This window comes from Festucalex cinctus, chromosome 14, assembly GCF_051991245.1.
Source record: "Festucalex cinctus isolate MCC-2025b chromosome 14, RoL_Fcin_1.0, whole genome shotgun sequence".
In the NCBI taxonomy this organism is placed as follows: domain Eukaryota; kingdom Metazoa; phylum Chordata; class Actinopteri; order Syngnathiformes; family Syngnathidae; genus Festucalex; species Festucalex cinctus.
In genome coordinates, this window is record NC_135424.1 from 11,381,677 (window position 1) to 11,405,296 (window position 23,620).

The window sequence follows — 23,620 nt, forward strand, 5'->3', positions numbered from 1 at the left end:
CCTATGCTGACACATTCTGAAATAGTAAAGGAGCATCAGGCTGCCACTGTACCTCTGATTAAGGGCTTGTGGTACATCAAATGTAATGAAATGTTTGACTACTTACTGTATATGTTTCCAAACTGTGGACAGAAACTTGAGTATCCGCAGATGGTGCTTCAAACAAATCTAATAGTGTCAATGTGTGTGGAGGAGGTGGGGGGATCACATGTTTAAATATGAGTGTTTAGTGGTACTACTAGGGCGGCACGGTAGTCGAGTGGTTAGCACGTCTGCTTCCCAGTTCTGAGGTCTCCGGTTCGAGTCCAGGCTCGGACCTTCCTGGGTGGAGTTTGCATGTTCTCCCCGTGCCCGCATGGGTCTTCTCTGGGTACTCCGGTCTCCTCCCACATTCCAAAGACATGCATGGCAGGTTAATTGGTCAGTCTGAATTGTCCCTAGGTGTGCGTGTGAGTGTGGATGGTTGTTCATCTCTTTGTGACCTGCGATTGGTTGGCAACCAGTCCAGGGTGTCCCCCGCCTACTGCCCAGAGCCAGCTGAGATAGGCGCCAGCAGTACCCGCAACCCTTGTGAGGAATAAGCGGTCGAGAAAATGGATGGATGGATAGTTGTACTACTATTAAGGTCTGATACAGCACTAAGTTCAAGACAATTGTAGCCACTAAAAGCTGGAAGCCACAACTGACTAGGGCAGCAACACCATCTGCTGGGCATGCACTGTTACTGTTAATCTCTAATGATTAAAAACCCAATTTTACTCGATTCTCCAGTAGGGGCGATGGTTGTTCATTCAATCTTTTTTTTTTTTTTTCCTCTGTAAATCAGCCAGAATTTCACCCGAACCATCCCTGCCTTTCAAGCCTCAGACATCCTTTGTACATCTTGTGTACATCATGTAATTGTCTCCAAAGGTTTCAATGACAAAAGGCTTTTTATTTCAGTGCAAGATTGTGATTTATGACTTAAAAATAAACATGCACAATTGTATAGCTGTAATATAATCTCAATACCCTGAAATAAATGCAGGGAGTTCATTATTACATTGCCTGCTTCATGCTGCTGTTTATTGGTTGATTAAGGCCTCTCTTAATTACGTTTCCTCTCTAATTTAAACAAAAATGTCAACTCTTTCCAATATTCTCAAAATAAAAAAAGTAGAAAAATAACAAGATACGCACATGCTACTTAAAAATTACATTTTAGTGTTAAAATGATGCAGTTTACTTACAGCCTCTTCCAGGTAGAGCAGGTTTTCAGCATTCAAAACCACACATTCTTGTTCTGAAATTGCCAACTGCATGTGGGAGAGTCCATCAAGCAGAAAACGCTGCTTCTCTTTTTTGTCAGTAGCCTGGTTGGCCAGAAATCTTCCGAGCGTTGATCGTGTTTTAAAAAGAGAACATCAAGTGTGAGAGAACAGTTCAAGGGTCAGCTGGGTCAACAAATACAAAAACGAAAACATGAAAGAATGAACACAAAACTAATAAAATCATCAGCTTTCGTACATTTGTCAAGGTTTAAGTGTCAAAACTCAACTTGACATGCTAAGAATATCATGCAGAATGAGGGCAGCCAATAGACTATTAAGACAATTTTACTAGCATAACTTTTAATTTGCTACAACAAAGGACCATGCAGCAAACTATTTGGACAAATGGTGGTTACAGATAGATTTCATGATATACAGGTAGCTATTAGCTATATAATATTTAACAGTCGTTTCATTTAAAACCCATAAATTTGACTTATTGATTACTAATAATCACACTGACTCTGAGGTCATCCTTCATCCTTAGTGTGTACACAATTTTTTTTAACAACTTTTTATATAATATTTATCCGTATAAAGTTATCACTCATTTGCAAATCATCATACATAATGCCACTGTACATTCTTGCTTCTTAATATTTATATATGCATAAACAGAGTTAGAAAATGATTGGTATGTACGAAAACAAAATAAAAAACTAACTGAAATAACCTGAGATTGACAAAAAAATGACCATTAACTAACTAATCAGATGAATCAATCATTCAATCACTCAATAAGACCTGCTTGTGAAAAACTACTCCATCTGTCTCAGGTTTGAAGGGCAACTTTTCCATACTACATATTTCAGCATTTTCACCAGATTTTCAATTTGATATAGATCATGACTCATCCAAGAATACTTCAGAGTAGTCTAGTGTTTTGTACTTAGCAATACTTTTGAGATTGTTGCTGTGTGTTTTGATATCATCTTATTTCAATGCTGCATTCTTGCTGCCACCGCTGGGTAGCTACGGTTCATTGCAAGAAACATGAATGCTACAAACATAGATGCTGAAACAAAGCATACCACTAAAAATCAAAATCTGGAGTAATTTTGCCCTTACTGACCTCAGACCATATGTGCACTTTTCATGGCTCTTTGCAGCATGGTCTCTGTAGTTGAGCTGAGTAAACACCCTTGCACATTGCCCGAGTGTGTCACAGGCAGTTTTCAGCATCTGGAGTTCCTTAGTGGTGAGTGCAACTCCCGGCTCACTGCCAGAAATGGCACTTATACACTCAATGGCACCCCTGAAACACGGCACAAATGACATTGAGATTTTATATTTAATCAGAGTAAACCATTTTTTTTTCCACCCTTAGAATGTACTTCAGAAATATTTAGCTGACTGAATATGTGCAATTACCTCATTTCTAATGATGAAATTAAAAATGTAATCTCTGAGACTCGGTTCACCCGCTGCTTCAGAACCACCGTCAAAGCCTCACACCCTTGCTTGATAATCTGATCAATCTGTTCAACATAAGTTTATGTTAAAACAATTTGAGAAAAAATCAGTCTAATTACAGGGTCTTACGTGACCTTGGCTTGTGCATCCCGAGGTCTCTGGCCTACTACAGCAGCAACCTTTATGAGGGTAAACTTGTACCAGAAGTGCTCATCCCCACCCAGGGCTTGGGCCTTATCCAGAAGGTACAGGGCCTGTGTATGGTTATGTTCGTCACAAGCTAGAGTAGCCATTCCGAGTAAGATTCTTGGCATTACAGTCTGGTCTTCAAATTCCTAATGTGATGAAACAAAGGAAAGGAACATTAAAAATCTTAACTTTTTTTTTTTTTTTTAAACTTCATTAGTTATTGTATGAACTCACTAATGCAACCAACTGAGCTTCTGCCAGGAGCTGCTGGGCTCCTTGGTACAGTCCCATCTCCATGCAGACCTCTGCTTTGTCAACCCAGATATTCAACCTAAACAAATTCTTCCTCTGTAAATGTGACTCCAAATCAGATTTCTGGAAAGGAGGAAAACATTTAAAACATGGTACAGTCCTGGAAGTAGTATTAGACCATACTTATTTCTTCAGTTCCTTCATTTTAAATGCCTGGCAGGCTATTACTAAATGCACACTTGTTGGGTAAATATAATGACAATAAAAACAGTTCTTAAGAATTAAATGTAAGAACTGACATTCAGGATTTTCAATGATTTGATAACAATCAAAATCACATGTACTTGTAAAGCTATGGCATTCTACTGCCAAACCGGTGATTTTGGACAAGGCAAGGCAAATGTATTTAGCACTACATAACACATTTCATACACTATTGTGTATGCCATTTGAGTATTATTATACTCAAATGTGATTTTAGGCATGCCATGTTTTCATCCATCCATCATTTGTGTTAATCACGATATACTTATAGAAAGTAGCGCCCAAGTCTGGTCCTTGAGAGCCCCTGTCCTGCCTGTTTTAGATGTCTCCCTCCTCCAACACAACTAAATTCAATTATCTGCTCATCAGCAAGCTTTGCAGGACCCTGATCATATGAATCAGGTGTGTTGGAGGAGGGGAACATCTAAAATAGGTTTGATAGGGGCTCTTGAGGACCAGGCACCCCTGCCTTAAGTGGTACCAGACATTGAAATGAACAAGATAGTAAAGAAAAAGGGGTGATGTAAGATTTTTTTTTTACCGTAACTTAATATACAAATACAAATAAGATGTTGTTTGAAATCTAATTGATTTCAAATAACATTTGACCATGGGGTTAAATGCGATACAGGATCCATTTGCCCTAATTTCTTCAACCCTCGTATAGTATTGAGCAGAGCACCTTTCGAAATGTTGCACCATGTTCCAAATTATGCACATAGATATACAGTGATATAAAACAAGTCTAAATAGGCTCATTCAAATGTTTCTGTTAATGTTCTGAAAATGAGACCAAGATAAGTCATTTAAAAACAATCACCAAAAATGTGACCAATGACCCCCAACAAGTCATTTTAAAGGAATAATTAAATATTTTTGAGAGGGGAAGAAAAAATTGAGCAAGTCGGCTTTGTAGCGAAGTAACCAATCACAGTCATACTCATATAAAATTGTCTTTCTTACCTGAAACCTCTAAACTGTTGTCATTGTGGTAGATTTGTTCAATAAAAGACATTATTATAGGAAATACAATTGTTTTTGATAAATGAAAAATATTTACTGTACATGGCATTGACTATTTAGGAAAATTAATGAAAATTAATATTTTGGAACACAGTGTATATACTCAGGCTTATTACGGTTTGTGAATATGGAGGATTTGATGTACCATTAAAGCAGAAAACTTACCTGATTATGCAATTTGTAGAGCCGTCTTCTCTCATGTAAAAGAGTGATTGCTCTGTGACACCTAAGGCAATCAATATAATTTACTTTAGTGGAATGATGCTATGAGTACAAAAAAAGCACATCCATTTACAAACCTGATTTGTTCTTGTTCTTGTATTTTCATCAAAGTCAAGAGGCTCTCATGATATGAGGAATGAGTCTCCATTCCAAGCTGACAGCATGTCCTTACTATTCTGAAAAGGACAGTAGGGCATGAAGAAAAATATGTGATGACCATGCATTACATTCATACTAGGCCTATTGCATATTTCTAAAACATGTGGTCATCAATAAAATCAATTAACTCTTGTTATTTAAATGCCTTTCATAAATAAGCATTTTTTAAGGGTTTGACTTATTGACCTATTGAACTGTCAGTGGAAAGGATCTCGTATTAGCTATCCAAACTAGTAATGTGTCACTGTTTGTACCTGAGTCGATACAGGTCAGAAAGGCTCCTCCTATCCAAAAGGTCATGAGCGAATGTCTCAGCTAGGTGCATAATAGGTAGGGTCAGGTGGCCTAATGAGAGCGAGTGGAGCTCCTTTTCCAGGAGTTCAAGATAAAACAAGCTCTGGGTCTAATATCAGGTGCATAAAATAACACATTAAAAAAAAAAAATCAATCAACAAAAATCACGTTCTTTCTATTATAGAAATGAAACTTGTTAGTATCCTTTAACCTCTTACAAAGTAGATTCAACATTAAAACAATAGGTGAAGAAGTAGCCTTACCTGATTTGTAATGCTGTGAATACTGATGCACTGTGGGTTACAATTTGTTTTGAACGTATAACGGACTTGATCAGAGCACGTGTATTTAACCCAGTACTCCAAAGTAGAAGGAAGAGTGACATCCAAGACAGGTTTGAGAGTCACCTCTGGTGGGGTAGGGTGCTGGGCAAGGAGATGGAACACACAAGAAATAATGTATTGCAATATTTCGTAGAAACCACATATTAAAGTAAATCCCGTCAATGAGGTAAAGTAGTTGTAGTAGTAAAGTACCTCTTTCATTTTTTTGCCTTTGCCCTTGTCTTTTTTGTTCCCAGCAGGAGTGGGGCCCTGACCTTTAGGCTGTTCACTTGGAGTCACAGAAACAACTGCAGTTGACACCTACAAATTCCCAAATATAAGATGACTTCATTTAACAAAGACGGGACTTTGTGACATGTGTGTGGGAACGTGAGATGCCTCAGGGCTAAATCCTTGGGCCAATTCTGTTTTATATATCATCAGCATATTTTGCCATTGTTTTCTTGTGCCTATGTTGATGAATCACATGGGTGATTTTCTAATAGGGCCCAATTTGATCACCTGTTTTCTGGGTTTGGTCAGCAAACAGAGCCATGATTGGTTGTTGCCTATTTCCTCAGCACAGGTGATGTTATCTTCAGTCAACAACTAGTGGCAAAATTATTTTTTAAAGGTATTAATTGTTCATAAAAAATAATGAGCTTAGAAGAGTGGGGCTGCATAGGAAATATAAAGAAAATGTTGACTTGACCTCCCCTTTAATAATCTTCAGATTAAATTGAAAGCCAGACTGGTATTTCACTTCTGCAACATTCACACCCTCCGCTAAACTGTATAAAATGACTTTGAAGACAGCTCTTCAAAAAATGGGCATTTCGCTTGCATTCAGCTATGCCGATTTGCTACCAATGGAGTCTTTAACACATGTCACTGTAACCTTTACTACTGGTGGACTGGCCTTCCCTACACGTCTGCAGGCTCTGACATTGGCTTTTTTACAAGACAATCCTCGGCAAGGCCCCATCTTACCTTTTAACCCTTCTCTATCTTTCCAACTGTTAAGAAAACCGTTGATTGGTTCCTTTCCCTTTGCTGCTTATAGACATTTTTTTTTAATGTCATTCTGGTTGAAATCATTCTTATTGAAGGTCTCAGGTCAACTGTTTACATGTGATAAGATCTGTTTGAATCTGTTGTTTATATGTGCCACTACATTTAATCAGATTTGTTTTACAGACATGTGTCATGCAGGTTTACTCTACTATATATTCTTTTAAGAAACTTTATATAAATAAAATCGTTTTCCCCTTACATACCTGCCATATTTGGAGAACAAAGTCGTATGCTCGGAGCAGGTTAGACTGGTGCTCGGGTGAATTCCTGTCTGCCATGACGGCAAGCAGTGTGTGTGCTTGTACCAAGCTGTCAAGACGTTGTACCTCCTTCAGACTGGACACAGTCTGTGTGAATGACAGTCCTTGAACAACAGCCAGAGTTTCACATTTCACTGAGTCCGGATCCATCTCCTGAGAGTCTTCTTCTAAACAGAAAATTCAAAAAGTCCAAACAAATAAGGAGTTGTCTGATGCAGACAGCTGCGTTATGCAGAGAGTACAGGAGAGAAGAGGACAGGGGGGGGTAAGGAAATCTGTGACTCCAATGGCACATAATTTATAAAAACTAAAATAGGAATGAGTATAGGCAAATGCATACTTCCAAGGTAACCAACAAAAAGTCAATGACACATTCTCTTTTTAGACGCAGAAAAATGTACTATTAACAAAACAACTGGAATCACATAAAAAGAGAAACTGGAGCATCAGCAGCACCATCTCAGTCTTCATTTTGTACACATTAGAAACATAACATTTAAAGCTTTATATTTAAACTTTCCATTTATAGCCAGGATATTTCCTGCATAAAACCATTCTTTCCATAAAGCTTCAGTTAAACCAAAAAATACTTTTTGGTCCAAAACAGACAGAAATTGCACTGACCTGACACAGGTACGCCTGTACAAACGAAAGCCAAAAGAAAAAGCTGATTTTACTAGATTAACAATAACAGTGAAATGTTTAGTCACCAAACGGTTACCTCTTTTTTGCGACTGCTCTGTTTCCAAATGTAGAAGAATGTCAATGGCCCACTGAACCTGGAGCTGGGCCTCCTCTGTAGACATGTTGTGACAGTACATCCATGCTCCAAATGAAAGCAAGAAGCTGACCTTTTGCCATTGATTTTCCTCAGACTTTAATGCCATCACATATGTATGAACATAAAATCAAGAACAGAAGAATCATGCAAAGATTGAAAAATCATGCAAATACTTGTACTTTTAAAATATCTTTATTATTTAGCTTTTCACTCAGCATTGTTTCAGTGTGTTTTGGTGCCTGCTGTATTTTGTGTCAATGTATTTGATATTTATTTTATTTATTTATTTACTTAAATTCTTCTTGTGTTATTAAATTTGTTCTTATTTTATTTACTGACTTACTTATAACATTCATTAGTTCATTTATATTGTGTTATATGCTATTTTATCACACCCTACCCCTTGAACGTTTTGTTAAACGGCTGTAATAATATCTTGATTCCACAAGATGGTGGTAAGATCTCATATATTTTGCGGACACCATTGGGGGAGGGGGAGATCTCTCATTGCTAAGAGCTCTTTTTTTATGGACCCCAATTGACTACACTTAAAATATATGTTTCCACAATAAGATAGGTATCACAGTTATTTGCAGCATTATCTTTACCTACCATGAGAGAGGTGACTGATTTCTGATAGCAGGTCAGCTGCTGTGTTAAATTGCAGGAACACAGTGCTGCTTTGTGCCACATTAATGAACAATTCTGCTCTTCTTTGCCTTGCAACGTCTGCATATCCATCAATACACTTTCCCCAAGTCGTGCCTTAATCTGTATGCGATGTTTCAGCAGAAGTCTGTGAAATACAGATAATAACTTAGCTCCATCTTATTTTTTAATCAGTGTTTTTAGTTTTTACTTACAGTCGGTGTTTGGTGCCAGGCATATCCCTAACAGCATTATCCAACAGCTGCAAAGCACCTTTGTAATCTGTTCTATCAATGTATATTTGAAGCAACAGGCAGTACATCGATGATTTCAGGGTTAGGACTTCTTCATCTGCTCACACAGGCACACGCAGAAAGTGTGTCTTTTTAACCTCAGACAGGAATATAGGTTTCCAAAACGACAAATAAGATGAACCATGCCTGGGTCCATGTATGTAGCTCTTACTTGGTGCTTCAGGTTTAGAACTCCCAAGAGGGACTCCTTTCTGCAAATGTTTCACTTTATCCTGTTTCTGAAACATTAAATGAGAAAAGTATTAGTACTGAAGTGCATTATGAGAAACAGAGAGCTGAATACAATATAAGAGATGTTTCGATAGTTTAAGCTAAGTTTATCCACAAGTTCTCACCATTTCATAAATAATGAATTGCTCTGGAGCCCTGCTGTCTATATACTCAAGATTGATAGGAAGGAAACCAATTTCATTTGGAAAAATACCATTAACTATTAACAAAAATGCTGGCTGCCAATATTGGCAACAGGCCCTTCTCACACACAATCACAGAGAGGAAAATAAATGTGACAGTGAGGGTGTCAATATGGCAAAAGAAAGGGAGGCATACGTTTGTGTGTTTGGGATAAGTGTGGAGGAGGGCATTAAGAATTGCCTCCAATGGCTCTTTGAGCTGGTGTCTTTCCTCCGGTGAACTTGTTAGAGGGACGCAATTGTTCCAGTAATGCCTGGCAGCTGTAAAACATAGTTCTGAATGGCCAGCCTTTTGTGCATACCTGTGAAGAGATCATACATTACAACATGCTTGATAAGTGTGAGGCTGAGTAATGAATAAAGATTCTTGAACAAGTTGTGTTAGAGGTGTTAAATCAGTACACACGTAAACAGCACCTGACACTAGACAGAAGCATATCCATCGCTATTTTGTAAATATGTACATCTCCAATGGAGTCATGGATTGAGCTCAACCCTCTCAAACAGGCTGCCGTGCTCAGCATCTCATTCACTGCAGGTAAACCATACCTGGGGATTTTAGCAGATTAATTAGTGTTAGATCAAAGACAAGGATTAGAACCCCAAAAGTTGCAGAGCATAAACATTCTATAATTTCATGAAATTTACAAATTAAAAAACGTGTGCCAAATTGCAATTCTACAGAACATTCTCCCCCCAACAATACTTCCAAATGTCTCAACCACTAATACATAAGTTAGTCCTATAACATGTGTAAACTGATATGAAGGGTCTACCAACTACTTCAGGTATGTGATTAATGATTGTAACATGTCAATGCACTTACAAAAGGCAAGGTGTGGTATTAAGACACTTTGATGCTGCTTCCTCAAGTTGCATTGCTCTCTCAGTGCAACTCAGGACCAAATTATATTCCTTGGCATGGTGGCAGAATGCAGCAAGCTGACACCATGTCTGTAACTCTACCACAGCATCAGTCCAGTTGCAATTACACACCATGGTCACCAGCTTTTTGGAACAAGAGGGACAAAAACAAATGAACAACAAAGGAGTGGAGTATATACCGGTGAATAAAAAAAGTGGAAATATTGACAAGTGGAGAAGTGGATGCTTTGAAGGTTCAAGACCATTTGGACAGGTGTTAACTCAGTTAAAGGTACAGTAATTAATTATCATCTCATGGCATCCAATAGCTCAACGTACGGCCATCCAGTCAATTGGTGAAACAACTGAAACACACAAAGATTCAGGTACGTACCGTTGAGAGACCGGGATCAAAACCCTCCAACGGACTGGAATTTTTATAGGACTGAAGCATCTCCACTGCAATCAGCACACGAGTCATAGGTGACATTTCTTCATTCTGACAAGTTGGAACAACAACTATACTTAAACTTTAAGTTGGACACAGTGATCTTTTGAGCACATATTCATGGTTGGCTCTGAATTATACATGCACTGACTGAACGCATCATTAGGTAACCTGTATAATGTAATAATAGGATTCAATAGAAGTGATCATTACAAAATAAATATGACAAAATAAAAGATTATTATTATTATTATTATTGAATCTAATTGCATTAGTGCAGGTTGTACACATGCAGTGTAATTATCAAATTAAATTTTCCAAATGTCGTGCATGGTAAAATATATAACAAACTCTCTTGGACTTGCCAATTCAAATAACAAGCGTTCATGATTGCGTATAACATTGCAGTTCTGAGTTTGCCTGGGAAGGAACAATCCTAATTAGTTCTGACGAAAAACACGCATCAAGCTCATGGGTGTAGGAATAGGGTGACCAATCAGTCAGTTTTAGTGGCAAATATAATCAGTCTTTTCATTTATGGTAGAGAAAAATATAACATTGGGGCATTATCATAATGCTGTGCACACTATGCTACTACTGTATGTGACAATGGCAAATGTAACAACAAATGTAGAAAATGTGTGGGTGAATCATCGTAAGAAGATATAAAGAATGTGCAATGTAGTATAAAAGTCATTTTAAAAGTCTATGAGTAATTCTTTTTAACATCATCACAAACAAAGTTGTGTTCTGTTGTGCTCATTGACTGCTATGTGGGAAAACTAAGCAAATATTTCCTGACAAAGTAGTCAGGCAACATATTACAATGGATGCCGTGGGTGTCATGGAAATACAAAGCCAAAAATAGTTGGTAACTTTTCTTTAGTTGTACAGCACAGAAATCAAGTCAAAACTTTTAAGTTTTGATGCACTGCCATGTAGCAACAACATTGGCTTTTTTAAAGGCAAGTCTGTGATCTCTGTGTTCATGTACGGAGGCAATCCACCCTGTTATTCAAGGAAAATGCTATTTTGTCAGTCCAAAACAAGATTTTTTTTTTCTTTTGTAAAAAAAAAAATATGAACAGTGAATTCTTATATGCAAGTAAATCAAACTATGTATCACTTCAACATACTGGATCATATTGCATGTACAAGTACCACAATGTACAATTCCTACTATGGATCAGAAGTGTCATCAGTCCATCCAACCATGCATTTTCTTCTGCTTATCTTGGGTCGGGTCACCGGGTAGCAAGCTTAAGCTGCTCATCGCACTCTTACTGGTAGACATACTATTTGACAGAGAATATAGTGTGCATGCTGAAGATCAGCGTGTCCAAACCTTTTCATTTGATGGCCACATACAGAAAATCAGAAGGATGCTAGGGCCATGTGATGTTATGAAGAGAAATTGTGGTTAGTCCTAAAAATTGTACAAATAATTCATTTGTGCTTTTGCATATTTAGAAAAATGCTACAGTATATAAACTAATGTATTTATTATTAACTACTTTAACATGGCAGGAGGGTTATTATAGTTTTGGAATTTTTCATTTTAGTTTTTATTTCGTTTTGAGTTTTGGTTTTTTAAATGTAGTTACCGGGTACTTTTAATTAGTTTTGAGGGTGGTTCTGTAAGTTTTTTATCAATTTTAGTTATTTAATAAATGCTTGGTTTTAGTTTAGTTTTAGTTAGTTTCAGTATTAGTTTTAGTTGAAAAAAAATGTGTATTACATGCGCGCAATATTTAAAAAAACACCATGGGAGCGACGTTATCTGAAGGTGCTCTTCTATTGGCTGCTGCTAGATGACGTCACTTCTGTGTGACATACTTTCAAACGTCATTATTCCGGATGATATCAAAATAAATCCACACCAAAGATGAAAAGGACAGTTTTGCTATAATTATAGTTAGTATAAGTAAGTTTTGGAAACATAAAATGTAGTTTCAGTTAGTCTTCGTTTTTTAAAAAGCATTTTCGTTTTTATATTATTTTGTTAATGAAATTGTTTATTGAATTTTAGTTTTAGTTATTCCGTTTAGTTATTTCCTTTAATGGCACCTTTTTTTCGACACCCTCCCTTCTTACTTTGACCATCTCCAAACATTTTTGTTTTTGTTAATTTATTTTTAACTGAGTCAAATACCATTTGTAGCATACGCCGCGGGCCAATGAAAAATGGACTGCGTGCCGCAACTGGTTGATGATGGATGATGGATGGCATTAATGATGAGCTGTGAAGAGCGACAGTTCTATGACTCTTGTCTTATTGTTTTTATACAGTTGTGCTTGAAAGTTTACATACCCTTGGGATATGGGCAGAGACGTACTGCTGTTCAAGAATTGTGTGATATTAGCTTCCTCTCAAAAATTAAAAAAGGAAATTATTCATTAACACACTGCTCAGTGCGCTATAATTGCAAGCACACATGCTGTCTTTGTCACTCCAAAACACATTCACACGCTCACGCCTATAGAAACAGGCTCATGCACGCATATTCAACGTTTGTAAGCAGGTATGCCATGGTAAATGGATCGGATGGCTTACTTAGCTTTAGAAGAGTTATAGGAGACAAGTGTGGGCACTTCTATACGCGACGTATCCTGCCAGACTGCACTAGCCCTGTCAGACCGTAGTAGAATGCAATGTGTACCATTGAGCCAGGTAAATTGTCACACGAGACCCCCCTGATTGAACTTGATCTAATGGCAACTATGTGCCCTTAGCCTGCTGAGGTAAAACAGGACAACATACAAATAAATGTGACAAACCTGAAAGGACCGTTGAATGCGGGAAAATACATGCTTCCCGTCCCACTAAGGTCCACCACCAAGTTTTGTAACACCCTATTATGTATTGTCACAATATAGTGTCTTCACCGTGTTTGACTACTACTGAAAAGGTTTCTCTTCTGCATCTGACTCAAACGGGAAATATTGATGGTTGAAAAATATAATGGTAATGGCGCATAATGGTATATTAAATGGAATACTCAATTTGACCTAACATTACTGTCCTGGGCTGAGAGGGATAATGGTACCTTTTCATCTGTGTCTGTTTGGCAACCAGTCTGCTGCTGGAGGATCTTGATCTGTACCCACGTCGCCACCAGTTGCTTCTGAACAGCAAGGGGTACTGCCTCCACCGTGGTGTTGCCATTGGATATGGATAGGGCATAGTTACACAGCTGAGCGTGAACACAAAACATTAGAGTTATTTATTTAAAGTTGTTTTTACAGGATATAGAGTATCCCATAGTGTCTAATTGGAACAAAATATTTTTTTTTTTAATATTGAGCAGGTTTGACTGCAGAATATAATTTCTGAATTGAACTATAAATTGAGTACATCCATCGATTTTCTTAACTGCTTATTCCTCACAAGGGTTGCAGGAGTGCTGGAGCCTATCCCAGCCGGCTTTGGGCAGTAGGCGGTGTACACCCTGAACTGGTTGCCAGCCAATTGCAGGGCACACATAGACGAACAACCACTCACACTCACAAGCACACCTAGGAACAATTCAGAGCACCGAATTAACCTGCCATGCATGTCTTTGGAATGTGGGAGGAGACCAGAGTACCCGGAGAAGACCCACACAGGCACAGGGAGAACATGCAAACTCCACACAGGAAGGCCGAAGCCTGGACTCAATCTTGCATCCTCAGCACTGGGAGGCGGACGTGCTAACCACTCAACCACCGTGCCGCCGCCTATAAATTGAGTATTTATTTTAATTCTATTCGATGGATTTTACTCCTATTTATTTGGCAGTATAGAGTGCAGGTACTTGTCAGTACATTATCCATCCATCCATCCATCCATCCAATTTTCCGTGTGCATGTGCATTCACACAAACTTCTTGAGCGTTCCTTAGACTACGGTGAGCAACATCCACAGACTTATATATGAATGCCACTTATTCACCATAGCGAGAAGTGAAGCCACTGGCAGCCATCTTACGTTGCCACCCGCTAAGCCCACCAAACTTGAAAATATTGATTTTCCCGCAGCATTTTCATGTTATGTACAGTCTCTATGGTGAAATGCCACCACGTGTGGAGTATGGTTGTACCAATAAGTCTGTGAGAAGTGCTACATGCACATTTCAGTGGTAAGAATGCATTCATAAATTTCCTCTTATAAGCTAATAGTGTGAGTGCTACTCAAAGATTTGTCCACACCATGTTGTAAGAACCATGAAATATAAAATTAAAACAAAGCCCATCAGGACAAAATTGACTGTGAAATGTAAACCTGTTAGTCCATTTGTTTACATTAAACCCTTGGCAACATCATTAAGATTATATTTTATTATTATTTTAATGCGCTGAAGACATTTGCTGTGCACGGAGAGGGTGAGAGCATTGCGCGATTGCGCATGCACGCAGCTTAGAGGGATCCATCCATCCCAAACCGAAACTGATACACTTTAGCATCATCACACAACACTCACTGACATATTGTACCTCAAAAGCTTTCTGGACCTTAAGGAGGTCATCAGGGTCAAGTACTGCAGCTTGACTATTGTTCGCCTTCTCAGATTTCCCTTTTCCCTTGTCTTGTGGATAGGCTTGTTCCATGTTGTCTGGTAAAGCTAGATGCTGGTACAAACCTCGAGCCACAGCATCACATAGGAGCACCAAAAGAGCGTGATTTCTATGGATGACAAAATTGATTTTTATATGAGCCATTTGGGGAAGGTTAAAGCAACACACCACTGAAAATGCATGTTCAATTCAATTAGGCAGTGTGTATAAACAATCATAGTGAAAATATCAATAGCATCTGATTCCATGAAAAAAAAAAACGTTTAAGCCGATTAAGTATCAAAATAATAACGTATCTTGGTCAGTTTTGAGCAAGCACGTGATCACTATGAAGAAAAACACGCTGAATCATTCAAACAGGGCAGTTGTTCTTTTTGGACTTACACCCTGAATTATTTTGCTCTAAAAATGAAATATTGTGTCACGAATTATTTCGATAATTTAGATAGGGACACATAGCCATGTCAGGTTTCATGTTGTTCCTTCAGGAAAGGGGAAAAAAAAACAAAAAACATTTACAACGGCGGCGGCTGAAGAATGCAGCCTTCAAAAGGCATATTCTAAAAATGAATGTAGAAAAGCCGAATGTCACCTAATCTCTGAAAAAATATAATCGATCGTTACAAAAATATATGCTCACATCTCTACTTGTGCCCACTTCATACTATGAAAATATTTGAATGGTTGTTTCAAATGTTTTTATTTCATGGACGCCATTAAGCTGTTTCTGCTTCACATGCACCCTAGAGAAAACAAAGTCAAATGCTAAGTGATGATGTACAACGCATTCCTACCCTGTGCACTCCGTCTTTTGGAACATCTCTACCAGGCTTTGGAAGGTGGGGATGAGACAGTTATAATCTCCAGTAACCAGCAAGTGCTTGTTGTAGTTCCATAAGTAAATGGCGGAATTTGCCACAATCCAGGGTTCCCTTATCTGTGTGCCAAGCTCCGCTGCTCGCAAGAAAGTGGATGTGGCGTAGGCAGACAGGTCCTGGATCCAGTCTCTGGGTTGATTTGAATAAAGAAGAATTATACATGCATTTAATATATTCTCAAGATACAATTTGAGATCTTGTTTTCTATTTTTATGTTTAATAAGTCATTGTTACACAGCTAAATGTAATAGATCATGTTTAGTGTGGTTAACAAGTGGCAGAGGGTCAATAGAGTGCACCAGGGTGCACCTCACCACTCACAGTGGTCACCTTGAATACCGTCATTTGTTGAGAAAAGAATAGCACACAACCGTGTATAATGCAAAACAAAAAAAATAGACTACTATTAACTGTATAATTTATTCATGAGGGATAAAAGATAAACATTTTACCCCAAAAACATATATATGAGTGGCTTCTTCATGACATATTATATTGGACACCGTGTTTTCAGATTTATAACCAAATCGTTGTAACTGTGTTTTTACCTGTAAATAATCCAGTGTGGATCATCTTCAGACACACCTACATCCTGTGGGAGGACTGCAGGGCTATTGAGCTGCATACCTTGCATTTGTAGCTTTTGGGCAGTAGCCTGAATAACAAAGATTATTTCACTTTAAAACAATAAACAGTAGTCTGATCGTTTAGCATGAGGGTTACGTTCTATAACTACTGACAAAAGACACAAATCCGCAAACCATATATTTATCTTTTACATATACAGGGTTACTGTAGTTAAGGTAATTAAAATTCAAGACTTTTAAGAATTTTAATTTCATCTTAAATTAAATTTATGCGCAATTAGAGTCCCCACTAAAACCACATCATAGATTTGTTGGTCCAGCTGTTGTAATTGCAGATCTTACCACAAGAATCAGTCGGTTAATTATATATATATATATATATATATATATATATATTTTTTTTACGATTTGAGGCTGTTTACAACCATAAAATCCTACTTATCATGTGTCAACATTTGTTAAGACTTGAAAGGTTGATTATAAAACATTTTTATGTCAATTAAGACCTTGTTCTTATATTCATGAATTCAGTGCTTTTTAAAACTTTTCTAGGACCTATGAGAAACGACATATTTTAAATTGGCGTCACAGTGACTGACTCAGAGACAGCTGTCTCGCAGTTCAGAGGTCATGGGTCCAAATTGGCCTTCCTGTGTGGAGTTTACATTTCCTCCTACCGGCGTGTTTTTTTTTTTTTTTTTTTTCAGAAACTCCAGTTTCCTCCCGCATTCCAAAATTGTGCATGGTAGGTTAATTGATGACTCTAAATTGTTCATAGGTGTACCATAATTTTTAGGAAAGACTTAAATACCTCAGCAGTGATGAAGCAAATTTCAGCTAAAAGGCGTAGCTTCTTTGGACAGGGTTGAGTTTCTTCATAGCTGCTAAGGCTTTCGGCAGAACTGTCTTCCTCTGAACACTTTGACTCTGCATACAAATTGGGCAGTACACCAGTTAAGCACATCATTAGCACTGATTCCATTGATGAAATTTATAAACGGCAATAAATATTTCTCGTTCATTTTGATCACCCCCCCCCCAAAAAAAATAGACATAGATCTATGAATCATACTTTAGCCTTTTTCATCTATTAAGATTGTAGATAACACAGAAAAGACAAAAACCATACGTATAGGATTTCATGGAGATAGAGTGCCATATTATCATTTCATCCTGGTTAGCAGATTTGACGTTACAACTTCTGGTCATGTATACACACAGCAAATGCTTTCACGTCAAATATCAGGTTATTGTTCATGGGTTGTTACCAAAAATGTAATGGTTACATTAAGAAAGAAAGAAAGAAAGAAAGAAAGAAAGAAAGAACATGTGATCCATGTGTGGTAGTTGCCCACAGACAACCAAGACAGGTAAAATCATAATAGCCTTCATAGAGGTAGCTAATAGAAGCAATAACTGACATCTTACTGAAATGTAAACTTATATTCAATAGTTTTGTTCCTCAGTTAACCAATACAACTGTTTTGTCTTCTGGCATATTTAATACACCTTTTATGACCTTCAACGATCCTTTCATTGAACATCTTACTGTAACATTTGGACATCTTCGATCTCGCTTCATCATAGAGCAAACAGAATCGACCAGCCACTCTGCACACGTCCCAGACTTCCTGTTTTCTTGCCGTCTTTGCAAGTGTCGCCCACAGTCTCAATCTACACCAGAAAATATATACCTTACACATCAAATTGAATATGAACATTTTCAATATGGGTATTTTCAGGTTTTCTGATGATGCAATGATATTCAGATGTGAAGTTTAACATAAGAAATTGGCAGAACCAATTTGCCCCCACACACAAAAACATGCATGGACACCTCTCTGTGTTGTCAGCGTTTTCTCCTTGTCGATCCAGGTATCCCTCCAACTTCTGTACAGCTGCATAGTAATTATGAGCCTCAGCGGAGAGCTGAGATATTGGTCCACACCCAACACTGGCTTTGGTAACTAGTCAAACAAAAATCAATGAATTATGTTGAAAACTTGTAGCCTATATTCATAATTTATTAGGAAGGCATTGTAGAGGTCACTAACAGAAAATATTCTATTTGTTATGTTGCAGTTTCTCAGACTTCAGTAACATTTATATAAAACAGATTAAATATGTATGTTTATTTAATCAAAAATGTACGCTGCAGGAAGAAGAAAAGTGTGTCAATCAATCCTCGTTTCAGTCATGTCAATGGCTACACAGCAAGACGCTTAGAATGGAACTTAAAAGAGAGTTTCTTGTTTCGATCTTATTAAGATATGCCATGGTCTCAACAGCACTGGGGGCATTTGGCTCAGTAATAGGATTAAAACGAGAGGTCGTGACTGCAGTGGTTCAAATGCTACAGTGTGTACAGTATATGTGTGTGCTGTTATCGATGATCATTGGTGTAAACTAAATTACTTTTTAATTAAACATAATCTCCCACGGCGGAAAGTCCTTTTGAATGCAGCGATACAATAGAATATGTGAAACAATGTTATTGTATGATTAAACCCATTTAACACAGCCTATAATGCTACAATCAGAAAATCAATGTCCTCCCATAAAAGAGGAACTGGCTCATGTGCCAGTTCGACAAATTGCATGCAGAATGAAAAGGTTTTTTTTCAACCTCTGAGAAAAAGATTATGTGTGACATGGGTTGAAAGCGAATCGATCCACAACTATGTGAAAATGAATGTGAAGTAGGAAAATGTGTACTTTTCGAGATGTTGTCTGCATTCAGCACCATCTGAAAATCAGCAGGTGCCAATAGTTGACCCACAGTGAGCAGTAAGGGGCGGCAATCGGTATTCTGTTGGGGCTGCCTGTCCTTGACCTGAAAGAAAAAGAGGGGGCTTACTGCCAAGTACTGTATACTTAAGGACTTCCTTATGTTTCCTTTTTATTTAAGAAACTCGGGGTGTTAATTAGCAAACCGGCAGGCTTCCCGTTCTGAGTTATTTTTTGTGTTTCTCGGACAGGTTGTGACTGTGAAGACAAAAGTCCTTGTGGTTACATGACCAATACTGTAAATCTGAGTATGGCTCTAATATGGACAAAAGTACTTGGCTACGCAAAAACTGCATATAGTAAGGTTAATTGCAAAATATGTTGCACCCCTGGAAACTATAAGAAACATTTGCATAAAATCCTCCCAATATGTACAATATTGATTACATTTTATATAATACATTCTTCAACAATATCACCACACATTGGAATAACAAATAACCTGACTACTTGAGTTGCTAGACTGGTTGCCAGCCAATCGCAGCGTCAAGTACTCAATTGTCAAAATGTTTGTGTAATGATCATCTAATGAGGAAAAATATTGCTTTTGCAAATTCTGGCATGATTTGTTTGGCACAGTTTTTATGCCAGATGTTTATCCTTACACAACCAGCCATGTTGTTTATTTATTTATTTATTTTTGTATTTATTTTAATTAAACTGGATGGTGTACTGGCCTGCACGAAAATCAGCAACATCTATGATACGTGTTATTACTGTATTTGATTTTATAAAGGGGAACAATAATTTTGACCTTAAACTGTCTGTAGCTCTAATTGAACTGCAGCTACACTCTTCTGTAAAATTATTTCCCTCTTAAGCAACACTAATTAAACTGTCTTATTAAATTTGAATATTTATAGGGCAATGTATAGATTTTATTGCATCCTCTTCTATCCCTTCCTAATAAATGTGACTAGCATCCTTTCCGTCAAAAATTCTACCTTGTGCAGCTTCCAAAAACGTGTGACACAAAGTGCTGCAAACCTGCTGCATAAGCATCGCGGATTTATCCTCGGTCCGAGAGGGCGTTTGATAAAGGTTTCTTCTTAGCTGTAGGAGATGGAAAGCTGACGACAATCTTTCTTTTTGTGTGCCATTATCCAGCAGCATTGCTTTCTGGAGGTGAGTCATTGAAGCCTCAAGGAGTCCATCTTCCTCTTCAGTCACTGCAAGCTCAGCGTGGACCTGACATCGAACTGGGAACAGCATGCTGGAAAAATGAAATTGTAACTCTTAGAATAGAAACTAATAATAATGCTCTAGACTAACAAACAATAGAACCATATCACGGTTAGTAGGTACTAGGTAGGTATCTAACTATTAGCACGAAAACTAAATCTGATTATGTTTCAAAAAGCAAAAGATTCACACATTCGTGACTATAGATAAAATCAATGAAATTGGTTACCATTGCATGTCCTCTAGTGCGTGGGCCACCCGTGACAGAGGTGTCTTCACGTGTCTGCGAAGATTATGCTGCAACAGCGGGAGACAGAAACTCCACTGGGTCGCACACACTGCCTGCACAGCTTGGGGGTCCCCCTCTCTGACTGCAGCCTGCAGACACTGGTTTAGTTTTTCTATCGCTTTTAGACGGGCCTAGGAAGAAAACAAAATCTTCTGAAGCAATTAGAAAAGACAACCCTTCTACCACTGAGTGCGCTATTCTCAAAAAATGGGGTTTTAAGTAGAACCTAGTGCTATATGATAATAGTGTATTAATGTATGCAATAATAAAGATACTCATAAACATAAAACTCAATTTGAACAGCAATCTCACTTAAAGTACAGCCATGAATTTAACTAGTGTGTAAGTATAAAAATGGCTGACTTAAAAAGAAAGTGAAACTATTAACTTTGAACTCCTGATCAAACTACTAAAGTTACTGCTTGATTAATAATATGTTCTGAGATGTGTCTGATGATGGAGCACCTCCACACTGGATTTGGAATAGTCATTCGTCTTTGTCTCTTTCTTCCGTAGGTTTATTTCACAGTTGACACACTCCATTATTATTTGTTCACCAATATTCTGAAGGGAGGAAGCAATTCAAGGTTCAGTGTTAAATGCAATAAGAAAAAGATTTGTTCTATTTGAAAAACAAGTAGCCATTTATACATGAGATATGGGTATGTATGGTATTAACTTTTCTTTCTATTGCCTTCCCTTTAAAAATACACCATTAAACATTGTGTATACTGCACATACTGTATGTATGTGTATCATTTCAATGCCGGGCTGTTATGTATGTGCAGTCTTGCTAGTGTGTCAAGATTTTAGGACTATATTGAGCACTCACAGTCTCCCCTCCTGACTTGAGCTTATTTAAGCATTTGGCAGCCACTTTGTGATTCTTTGCTTGTAAAGCCAGTAGAGCCAGCTCCAGAAGGAAGGAAACTCTGAAATCCAAGACAAAATATAATATGCAATATACAATTCAAATCACAACTAAACAGTAATTTGAACCATGAGAAATGAGCAGGTTGTTGTATATCCATGTGTGAGTGAAGAGAAGAAACAGTAGGGTACTGCGTATCAAATTTGGAGGTTTTGTCATATTTTGGGCCACCTCGGCCAGGCAAAGCTCTGACAGAATGAAAACCATTATCTAACTATTGTCTACTACAATTGTGGTATTACGCTGTGCCAACAGAGTGGTGCTGTTTCAGAAACAGATGGAAGTCACTCTTACAACTGTCAAAAGAAGAAAATAAGTGACTACACCTTTTCAGCGTCACACATACTTCCGGGAGGCAATGCAATGAGAAATGCTATAGGATAGCAGGATGCTAGTAATGATTTGAATACAAGATTCCCAACATTTCTACCAGCTCTGCCCCTAACTTCCTAGGTTCTTAACTTCAGAGCCTTTTCCAATGGCACCACTGGTAAAAACTAAACTAATACCAATTATGAGAAGCTGTGCACACTTGTGCAACCACAATTTCACTTGTTTACATTCCCTATCCAAAAATCATTTTTTAAAAACAAATTTTAGAAATCTTTTTCTTGCACTGTATGTTCATTTAGCAATTTTAGTATTTCTGCACTTTTGCCTTTGCTTAGTAAAAAAAGAAAAAAAAAAAGGTAACAGTACTATTACTTGAGTACAATTTTTGGGCGACAATGAATACATTAATACATTTGCCTCAATATGTGCCTGGAATCCACGTGTTAAAGATGGGATTTTAACAGGGAATTTAATGTTTCGTACCTGTTAGCTGGTGGGATGGGTGCCCGAAGCGAAACTTTTGTGGGGTCCCCCAGGAGAGTAAAAATCTCCTCAAGCTCATTCAAATCCTTTTTTGCAAGTTCCTCCTCACTTATTTCTCCCAACCACCTAAAAGCAGTGGCAGAGTCATTGAATAAATAAATTGTTTATGTACACTTTATTTGTGTGTTAAAGAAGTAACAAACTGTGAGTCAAATTGCTTACTGTGAGCGTCTGCACAAATCATAATACTGTCATACATCAAGATAATTGGTTAATAATGTAAACTTTGACCTAATGTAAGTTGAAAAAGCGTAACTTTAGCTGACATCAAAACATAAAAAACTTGAAATGTGACGTCAACATTTTGATTGCCATAGTTAACTCTCCAAAACACATGCAGGGAATAAGCAATTAACAAGTAATTGCATTCCAAATACTGGCATCGACAGTACAGTGTTACAAAAATACAGTACAGTATATCAAAGTTTCTTACCTTTTGAACTGTAGCATTTTGTAAATGACAGTTAAAGTAGTAGTCTGGCGACTTTTTTTAAGGAGGATTTCCCTTTTTGACAGGTTGTGCCACACCTAAGGCAAGAGGGCTCCGGTTACAATTGGCACTGCTTTCTAAGATATGCTATAAATCAGATAGCAATGTAAAAATTGGTGTGTGTGTGTGTGTTTCCATTACTTTCCTGCCAAAATCAATATTATGCGTCTTACTATACTGTAATAAATACTACCAACAAGGGCCATTGATTGCAAATGTGGTTTTCACACTTTTTTTTTTCTTTTCATGTTGTATAAATGAGTATCGTAGTTTGGTCTAACAGACCAAAGCCTTGGATGAAAAATAAATCTGAATCAACCACAGGCTAATATGGGGCAATTTATTGCTATACAGACATGGGGAAAATTATTGGTTACCCCTATGTTAGTGGAAGAAATGGATTATGAACTTTAAGTCCCAGCAGGATGCTAATTTGATCTAAGATCATCCCTCGCTTACAACATACTTCTGGTTAGTTTTTCACAGGTTAGAATGTTTATTATTATTATGATTATGATTTATTTTTGTAATCCATCCATCCATCCATTTTCTTGACCGCTTATTCCTCACAAGGGTCGCGGGGGGTGCTGGCGCCTATCTCAGCTGGCTCTGGGCAGTAGGCAGGGGACACCCTGGACTGGTTGCCAGCCAATCGCAGGGCACACAGAGACGAACAACCATCCATACGCACAAGCACACCTAGGGACAATTCGGAACGCCCAATTAACCTGTCATGCATGTCTTTGGAATGTGGGAGGAGACCGGAGTACCCGGAGAAGACCCACGCGGGCACGG

The 23,620-nt window shown here is 37.8% G+C and overlaps 1 protein-coding gene across 4 annotated transcripts in view; it reads right to left on the bottom strand.

The window, feature by feature from the left end:
• Nucleotides 1–23,620, bottom strand: part of cfap46 (cilia and flagella associated protein 46) — a 42,721-nt gene that overhangs the window by 14,076 nt on the left and 5,025 nt on the right. Inside the window, exons 8-41 of one of the 4 annotated variants that reach the window (XM_077494644.1) lie at nucleotides 22,769–22,863; nucleotides 22,276–22,401; nucleotides 21,361–21,460; nucleotides 20,994–21,092; nucleotides 20,469–20,659; nucleotides 20,045–20,270; nucleotides 18,986–19,103; nucleotides 18,108–18,237; nucleotides 17,820–17,944; nucleotides 17,082–17,197; nucleotides 16,232–16,338; nucleotides 15,600–15,812; nucleotides 14,725–14,914; nucleotides 13,299–13,445; nucleotides 10,198–10,302; nucleotides 9,766–9,947; nucleotides 9,357–9,488; nucleotides 9,076–9,241; nucleotides 8,678–8,744; nucleotides 8,428–8,563; nucleotides 8,177–8,360; nucleotides 7,505–7,658; nucleotides 7,408–7,422; nucleotides 6,850–6,950; nucleotides 5,663–5,770; nucleotides 5,390–5,551; nucleotides 5,087–5,235; nucleotides 4,751–4,849; nucleotides 4,617–4,677; nucleotides 3,147–3,287; nucleotides 2,858–3,058; nucleotides 2,682–2,788; nucleotides 2,383–2,565; nucleotides 1,230–1,368 (exon numbers count right to left, since the gene is read on the bottom strand). In XM_077494644.1, the coding sequence (XP_077350770.1) occupies nucleotides 1,230–1,368; nucleotides 2,383–2,565; nucleotides 2,682–2,788; nucleotides 2,858–3,058; nucleotides 3,147–3,287; nucleotides 4,617–4,677; nucleotides 4,751–4,849; nucleotides 5,087–5,235; nucleotides 5,390–5,551; nucleotides 5,663–5,770; nucleotides 6,850–6,950; nucleotides 7,408–7,422; nucleotides 7,505–7,658; nucleotides 8,177–8,360; nucleotides 8,428–8,563; nucleotides 8,678–8,744; nucleotides 9,076–9,241; nucleotides 9,357–9,488; nucleotides 9,766–9,947; nucleotides 10,198–10,302; nucleotides 13,299–13,445; nucleotides 14,725–14,914; nucleotides 15,600–15,812; nucleotides 16,232–16,338; nucleotides 17,082–17,197; nucleotides 17,820–17,944; nucleotides 18,108–18,237; nucleotides 18,986–19,103; nucleotides 20,045–20,270; nucleotides 20,469–20,659; nucleotides 20,994–21,092; nucleotides 21,361–21,460; nucleotides 22,276–22,401; nucleotides 22,769–22,863 (4,575 nt within the window). Of the gene's footprint in view, nucleotides 1–1,229; nucleotides 1,369–2,382; nucleotides 2,566–2,681; nucleotides 2,789–2,857; nucleotides 3,059–3,146; nucleotides 3,288–4,616; nucleotides 4,678–4,750; nucleotides 4,850–5,086; nucleotides 5,236–5,389; nucleotides 5,552–5,662; nucleotides 5,771–6,726; nucleotides 6,951–7,407; nucleotides 7,423–7,504; nucleotides 7,659–8,176; nucleotides 8,361–8,427; nucleotides 8,564–8,677; nucleotides 8,745–9,075; nucleotides 9,242–9,356; nucleotides 9,489–9,765; nucleotides 9,948–10,197; nucleotides 10,303–13,298; nucleotides 13,446–14,724; nucleotides 14,915–15,599; nucleotides 15,813–16,231; nucleotides 16,339–17,081; nucleotides 17,198–17,819; nucleotides 17,945–18,107; nucleotides 18,238–18,985; nucleotides 19,104–20,044; nucleotides 20,271–20,468; nucleotides 20,660–20,993; nucleotides 21,093–21,360; nucleotides 21,461–22,275; nucleotides 22,402–22,768; nucleotides 22,864–23,620 lie in introns of all 4 variants that reach the window. The other 3 variants (XM_077494641.1, XM_077494643.1, XM_077494642.1) reach the window with 3 other exon arrangements.